At 36.8% G+C, this 8,546-nt stretch overlaps 1 protein-coding gene across 1 annotated transcript; it reads left to right on the forward strand.

Moving 5' to 3' along the window:
* Window positions 1–6,554: 6,554 nt before the first annotated feature.
* On the forward strand, window positions 6,555–6,863 carry LOC141714910 (uncharacterized). The gene has a single exon (XM_074518406.1). The coding sequence runs from the start codon at window positions 6,555–6,557 to the stop codon at window positions 6,861–6,863; it is 309 nt and encodes a 102-aa protein (XP_074374507.1).
* The last annotated feature ends 1,683 nt before the right edge of the window (window positions 6,864–8,546 follow it).

Consider the following 8,546-nt stretch of genomic DNA (forward strand, 5'->3'; position numbering starts at 1 on the left):
TGAAAAACTCAAGCAGTTTACACGTATATGGAATTGTATAAATTGTTGACACGTGTTTTTATCCCGCTTCCTGACAGTCCCGATTTGACCCGTTTTTACAATTTAACGAATCAAGTTACACATAAAATGAACTCGGAAAATTACCAAAATAGTCTTAAAATTTTCTAAAAATCCCGAAACTAATAAAACAAAATTTTATAATTTTTAAAGCATTTTTGAAGCGCAACTCGTATCCGCATTTCATAATTAGCGAACCAAGCTATACTCAAAACAAATTCAGAAAATCACGAGAATAGTCTTAAAATGTTATAAATTTCCCGAAGTTTATAAAAACATAAATTTCGAAATTTTTAAACGATTTCTAAATCGCAACTGGTACTCGCTTTTTAACAATTAACGTAATAACGCGCGGGTGAAATTAATCCCGAAAATTCCCAAAATAATTTTAAAATTCTCAGAATATACGAACTTAATAAAATATAAGTTTCATAATTTTTTGAAGATTTCTATAATTAAATATGGATTTTACCATTAAACACACTCAGAAAATCATTTAAAAATAAATAATTAATGAAATATTGATTTCTCAATTTTATAAAGTCCTAAAAATAATTATTGGAATTATGAAACCATAAAACAGTTTTAGAGACATTCCAATTATTTATGCAAATAAATTTGCACTAAATTCATTATTAAAACTGAAAACGATTCGATACAACTCTATAGTTAACTACACAAGCAACCCGGTACACCTTAATTCACACAGGGATCATAATAAAACAACACATAGTGATTGGAACCAATACACATATTTTATTTAACTATTTATTTATTAATTACACTTTTAAATAATATAAAAGTATACAAGTCGTTATAATAGGGATCCTACATTCCATCACACAACCTCGGCTGTGGCACGAAACGTCATATGATGTTCAATAGGCAGACAACTCTTGTCAATTACATCTTATGTTATTCCCTAATATAATTTTAGCCTCCTGAATAATTGAGTCACGGCTGTGCCACAACAAACTCAATATTCTAAGTCAAGTCTAACCCAACATTTCGTACAATTGAATCAGTCTCCAATGGCTCACGGCTGTGGCACGTACCGACCTTTAGATTCTAATTCAATGTACACATCTCTATGTAATAGATAAGTATTTCTTATTTCGAAATCAAAGCCCTAGGCTGTAGCACGAAACGACAATGATTCAAAAATAAGAACTAGTTTCTACCATGTTGGAAGGCTTTGACCGACACAAGCCCGTTGTGTCATTGGCCAATTACTACTTGATATTATTTAATTTTAGAGGGATTATATTACGTTACAATCATAATCATATTATAAAGAGATTCTTCCTTTTAAATTAAATATTTCAAATCAATAATCGATAATCAGATGATTCCCAGATCGGGTGGAGCATTGTCAAGAGGCGTCACTTAATAACCCTTTCTTACAGATAGAAATATGTTATTGACAGAATCATTCTTTCTCTTAATATTGAAAATTCAGATTCAATTACGTGTTTCATAAACACAAGAATCTCATGATTGTATTCATAATATTATTGTTAAGGCAAGAAACGATTCATATTCTAGATTTTCTAGAGCACGCCTTATATTGATTTAAGTTCACCTAAATCTATCATCGCATGGTAAACATAAGCATATATCTCATATATAAAATTAAATAAACAAGTAAATGTAAAGTGCAATAAAGTAAATGTGTTTGGTTATGGCCCCATCCTATGTGATCTTTATCAAGCTCAAGATAAAGATAAAGGTCAATCTAATATGGTGATGGAAATAATTACAACTATTTATTACATAAGTCTTCTTCTTCTTCTTTGTATCACCTCCATTGGATAGCCTTCTTGAGTCTTCAATTACATTACATGATTGGAAGTAAAACTAATCTAATGAACTTATAAGAATAACTCGAGTTACATTCGAGATTTATGATTACAAAGATTGACGACATGCAAGTCATATTTAAAACTAAAACCAAAACCATTACACTAAGGTCGAAAGGCCATAACCATCCACCATGCTCATACAACACATTAAAGCATGTTAAAACACATAATCTGATCTTAACATATTTTTATTATCCATGATCTAATCATAAAAAGAAAATATGACAAAAATCAGAAAAATCAGAATCAAATCAGAAAAACAAGAATCACTGTTTACGGGCAGTAAACGACGTCAAACGCCTTACAGACGAGTCTTTGATAGATTTTGCTATCAGTTTTGTTCAGACGCTCGTTTACCTATGGAATAGGGTATTCGTTTGCGTAAATCAGACACTAGACCCAGATTTCAGCAAATGTGCAGCAGCCAATTCAGAATCCGTATCTAATATGATTCTCATAATTAGAACAAACATAAATCATATATATATCAGTATATATACATATTACATAATCATCTTATGATTATACAACTCACATGAATATCATATATTCAAAACCATACATATATAAGCATATTATATCAACATCAAATCATGGCGAATCACGTACATGCTCATATATCGAAAATAGTTAAACACATAAACGAATTAAAAACTTTTCGCAAGTAGCTCTGATGCCATTGAAGGGTTTTTAGCACATAAACGCAGCGAAAAGGTAAACTTAAATCTTAAAAAAAAAACCGAAATCCTCCGCAGGATCCATGCGAAAAATAATATTTAATTCGTAGTTCAGTATGTTTACCTTAAGAAGCTTTAAATTAATGGAAAGATGGAGGTCTTTAATAGCGATCCAAGAACCACGAGCGGAGATCCTTAGCAGCTGCTCCTCAAGTGTGAAGCACTCCACTGGTATCCACCAAGGAAACGATGTAATGGAGAAGGAGGAGGTGGAGAGAATTAGGGTTTTGTAAAATTTTTAGGTTTTGAGGCAAAAATAGGGTTATTATAGTATATTTATAGGCAAAATTTTCAGCTAAAAATTTTCCCATAAAATATTATTATTATTAACCCTTTATTATTCTCATTAATAATTAAAACACCTTTTAATTATTAATCCTTTTTCTAAACACTTTAGAAATAATTCTCTCTCTTGATTTAATTTCCAAAAATTAAATTCTTAATTAATAATATTAAGAACCTTTTCTTAATTAATTTATAATCAATTAAATCTCATTTAATCAATTATTAAATTTGCTAATTAATTATTTATTTCATAAATAAATAATTATCAGCCATTATTAATTAATTCCTCCACCATTAAATCATTCTCTTTTATGGTGTGACCCTGTAGGTTCAATATTAAGCCGGTAGTAGAAATAAATAATAAAAAAACTATTTTATCATTATTTATATAAATTTTCTAATTCATTAAATATGATTAATTAATTAATCATATTTATTCTACATCGTGAGGGATACTTCTCAGCATATCGCAACTATCCGGATAATATGAATTCACTGCTTAGAATACCAAGAACCTATTCAGTGAATAGTTACCGTACAATAAACTCCTTCTACCCTACAATGTCCTGATTAAATACAAGGCATGGAACTTGTGTCAAGCCTATCTAATTTAATCATTTGCTTTCCCATTTACTATGCTCAGTTCTATGTAAATTAGAAACTCCTTTCTAATTTCATTCACTTTGGCCAGAGATTCGTGAACTAACATAAGTGGATCAGCATTGAACATTCTCTTCCTTCACTGAAAGGGGTAGATCCTTTATTGATCATGCACTATCTTCGTGTACAAATTCCTATACCCAGTAGAGCCCTTATAATTGTCCCTTGAGACTAAGAACTAAACCGAAGCATAGTTCAGTGTACACAAGATGACTATGATGACCTCAAGTCTGAGGATACTTGTACAACTATCACTATGTGAACAACTGCTGACACGTGAGTGAACTCCATCAGTTGTTCAGCTGTGTGAGTCATGTTCAGTAAACTTATTCTATAATAAGCACCTACATACTAGCTATAGTGTCACCACACAAATGTCTATGAGAACAGACATCCTTCATAATAATGCAAGCATAGTATGTACCGATCTTTGCGGATTATTAATTACCAGTTAGTAATCCTATGACCAGGAACTATTTAAGTTTAGAGTTATCATCTTTTAGGTCTCATTATTATGATCTCATCACAATCCATAAAAAGCTTTACTCTAAATTGTGGTATATCTTATTTAAACATTTAAATAGATAGAGCCCGCAATAAAAACAAAACAAGTCTTTTATTAATATCAATGAAATCAAAACAGATTACATAAAAGTTATTCTTAAATCCTCATACATGATTGGACTTAGGACATATCTCTTTCACCTACCAGAGGGCAATGAATAAAATTTTCAAAAACCAGATTGGAAGGAACCTGGAATCCTATGTTGACGACATGATTGCAAAGTCCACAAGCATCCCCGGTCACATAGGAGACCTAAGAGAATGCTTTGACAATTTGAGAAAATACTCACTCAGGCTCAATCCAGAAAAGTGCACATTCGGAGTAGGGGCAGGATAACTTCTTGGATTCATGATAAGAAACCGGGGAATTGAAGCAAACCCAGAAAAGATTAAGGCAATCCAGGAGATGAAACCTCCCAGAATACAAAAAGATGTGCAGAAGCTAGCATGGTCACTGGTAGCACTCAAAAGATTTATCTCAAAGCTAGCCGAGAGATGCCTACCATTCTTTGACCTATTAAAAGGAGCAACCAAAAAGAAAGAAGTTAATTAGAGCCCGGAATGCTAAAACGCATTTGAAGAAATTAAAAGGTACCTTTCTCAACCACCTGTGTTGACCAAAGCCCAACCCGGGGAGCCCCTATCCCTTTACCTATCAGCAGGGACCCTGGCAGTTGGAGCAGCCCTAATCAGGGAGGAGAATGGCAAACAACAACCAGTTTATTATGTGAGCCAAGTGCTAAAAGATGCAGAGACCCGATACCCAAGGCTATAAAAGTTTGCTTTTGCCTTGGTCACAGCATCCAGGAAGCTCAGGCACTACTTCCAGGGAAGAGAGATACAGGTGGTAAATAACCAACCCTTAAAGAAGATAATACACAAGCCAGATATCTCAGGAAGGTTGGTAAATTGGGCAGTCGAGCTAAGTCAATTCAATTTGAGTTTTATCCTAAGAACAGAAATCAAAGCCCAGGCTCTAGCTGATTTCATCATAGAATGTAATTTCTCGGAAGAAGAGCCTATGCCCATGAGCATCGACCCTAAGAGAAACATTGATCAAGACCTAAGATCCTGGGCTCTCAAAGTTGATGGTTCTTTGACAAATGAAAGATCAAGAGTCGGCCTCATCCTAAAGAGCCCAAAAGGATTCACAATCCAAACAACAATCTCCTTTGGCTTTTCAGCAACAAACAACCAAGCGGAATATGAAGCGCTAATAGCATGATTTAAGCTAGCAAAAACCCTAAGCATTCAGGATCTCAAAATCTACAGCGACTCGCAGATCGTGGTAAAGCAAACAAACGGCGAGTACATAGCCAATGATCTAACTCTAGCCAAGTACCAGGCTCTGGTCCAAAGCTACCTCACCTTGATACCGAAAACATAAGTCATTTTAATCTGCAGGGAGCAAAATTCAGAAGCTGATACACTATCTAAACTTGTTCAAAACTCATCAGACCTGGATTGCTCCGTCTACTTTGAAGAATTACAGAAACTAAGCATAGAATCTGAAGAGGTCATGGAAATAGACAACAGCCCGAATTGGATGACTCCATTTATCAACTACTTGGAGAAGGGAGAGCTCCCGGAAGATAAAGGGAAGGCTCAAAGGTTAAAAGCCAAGGCAGTAAAAAAATTTATTGAAGAGGGAATACTCTATCGCCGGACCTTCTCATCTCAAATCCTAAAGTGCATTTCCCCAGGGGAGGCACAGTATTGTCTGATGGAAGTCCACGAGGGGATATGTGGGGATCATATGTCCGCAAAGGCCCTAGCTCACAAGATCATAATACAAGGGTACTACTGGCCAACTATTCACCAGGATGCAATAGATTTTGTGAAAAAATGCAAGGAATGCCAGATCTTCAGCAATGTGTCCCGGATCAGCCCAGTCCTACCCTTCTCAGTCCTATCACCTATCCCCTTCGCTGTCTGGGGTATTGACATCATGGGACCTTTCCCCTGGGCCAAAGGAGACCTCAGGTACTTGCTAGTCTCAATCGACTATATGACCAAATGGGTAGAGTCAAAAGCTATGAGAACGATAAACCAACAAGATTACATCAAGTTCATGGACAACATCTTGATGAGGTTTGGGATCTCGAAAGTACTAGTCTCGGATAATGGGCCGCAGTTTGTCGGGTCAGAATTCGAATCCTACCTTCAAGAATGGGGTATCCGGCACAAGAAATCATCTGTAGCCTACCCTCAAGGGAATGGCCAAGTTGAAGTAACCAATCGAATACTTCTCCGGGGGATCGAGAAGAGGCTCAGAGAAAGCAAAACCAAATGGTCAGAAGAGTTGCCTAATGTACTCTGGACATACTGAACAAGCCCCCGAACAAGCACGGGAGAAACCCCCTTCAAACTGGCTTATGGAACTGAAGCTATGCTTCCAATTGAAGTAGGATCCCCCTCCCATCGAGCAATCAATTTTGATGAAATAGCAAATGAGGAGGGGCTCAGAACAAATATTGAGCTAATTGATGAAGTCCGAGACCATGTGGTGGCAAGGATGGAGAAGTACAAGGAAAAAACTAAAGAGAACTTCAGCAAGAAGCCCCGGGTCAAAAACTTCCAAGTTGGAGACCTGGTTCTTCGAGACACGGAAGCTTCAGATCCCACCAACACCGGGGAACTAATGCCAAGGTGGGAAGGCCCATATAAAGTCAAGGAAGTCCTAAGGCCAGGCACATAGAAGCTCATGAATATGGATGAATCCGAGATCTCAAACACTCGGCATGGACTCAGGCTCAGGAAATTCTACCAGTAGAAAAAATAACCAAAAGCAATCAAAAACTTGTAGCCTATGGCAAGCAACCAATCTATGATCCTATATTTTGTATGAACAAAATTTCAAATCAATGAAAAGAATTTTCCTTTCCCAGAAAGTTATTCTTTAAAATTACTAGTAAGGAAAGCAAAAAACAATCCGGATATAGTCCTACATCCGGATTAGAAGCAAAAAATAAAAGCAAACACTATTTACTTAGAAAATTTCTAAGTAAATAGAGCAATCATCAATCCGGATATGGTTTCATACCCAGATTAAAAGCAATATTACAAGCAAAAAACAACCCGGACAAGCATCCAAATCCGGGTTGAAAATAACCATTATTTGCTCAGATTGACTTCTAAGTAAATAAAGCAAAATAAGCAATCATCAATCCGGATATAGTCTCAAATCCGGATTGAAAGCAAAAAACAACCCGGATAAGATTCCAGATCCGGGAAGCATATAACAACTCATCAATCCGGAATGATGGCATACCCGGATTGAAATCCAATATAAAAACATAAACAAACCCGGATGAAAATTCAAATACGGTACAAGAAAAAACAACCATTGTGTACCTGGATTATTTTCTAAGTACAAGAAGCAGAAGCAACTATCAATTCGGTTACGGTGCCCTACCTGGATTGATAAACAGTAAGAAAAGCAATATCAACCCTGAAAAGGCTTCATACCCGGAACCACCCGGCTATAAACCCAATCCGGGTTGGGGGAAATATTAACAGCCCGGATTAAAAGTCAGGATCCGGATTGCGTATGAAAGCAAGAAATTTCAGATGGATTATCCTACCCGGACCAGAAGGAAAGCAATCATTTTTTAAAATGCAAGGGGAGTAAAAGGAAATAGAAGTGAAATTTAAAGCAGAATCCGGATTGCCATCAACCCGGAATAAATTGAAATATTATAATTAGTTCAAATCCAAATACGGAAATCAGAAATCCTAAGAAACAGGAATTACATGGGCAAGGCCCGAAAAGCTTAACAAAGCTGTAACATATCTAAAGGAAACTAGGACTAGGACCGTTATAAGGTTCCGGTTCCCCCTTACCATGTTCAACAGCTGCCTTGGCTACCAGGAATTCTTGGATAAAGTTGTCCCAGGAGGCTAGGGGATCGGTCTTGATGTGCCGTTCAACAACAACCCAGGACCTGCGAACCTCGGGCACCCCGGCTTGGGCTATCTCAAGGTCGTAAACATCACTGGCCTTGAACTCAGCAATTATAGCTTCCCTGTTTAAGTTCTCCTTAGCAGCCAGGTCAGCTTTCAGCTTCTCTACTTCTTCAGCAAGGCCATCAGCCCGGGCCTTTTCTTCCTCAAGCTGGCTCTTCAACCCGGACTCCACGGTCTGGAATCCTTCCCGAGCTTCGTCCAGTTCATCTTTGAGGTTGTCGGCCCAGATCCTTTCATCTCTTGTCCTGTTATCAGCCTCCCGGACCTCAGTGAAAGCTATATCCGAGCAGATGGATATGGCACTCCCAACCTGGAAGAAGAAAAAGAAGAGGATAAAAACCAAGTAGGGGGGGCACAATCCAAACGTAAAACGATAAAAAAACGTAAAACTCACCTGACCCCATTGCCCGATCAC

The sequence above is a fragment of the Apium graveolens genome, chromosome 3 (genome assembly GCF_009905375.1).
Source record: "Apium graveolens cultivar Ventura chromosome 3, ASM990537v1, whole genome shotgun sequence".
Classification (NCBI taxonomy): Eukaryota; Viridiplantae; Streptophyta; class Magnoliopsida; order Apiales; family Apiaceae; genus Apium; species Apium graveolens.

Coding starts and splice junctions, on each gene's coding strand:
- LOC141714910 (XM_074518406.1), top strand. CDS start 6,555: ATGCTTCCAATTGAAGTAGGATCCCCCTCCCATCGAGCAATCAATTTT.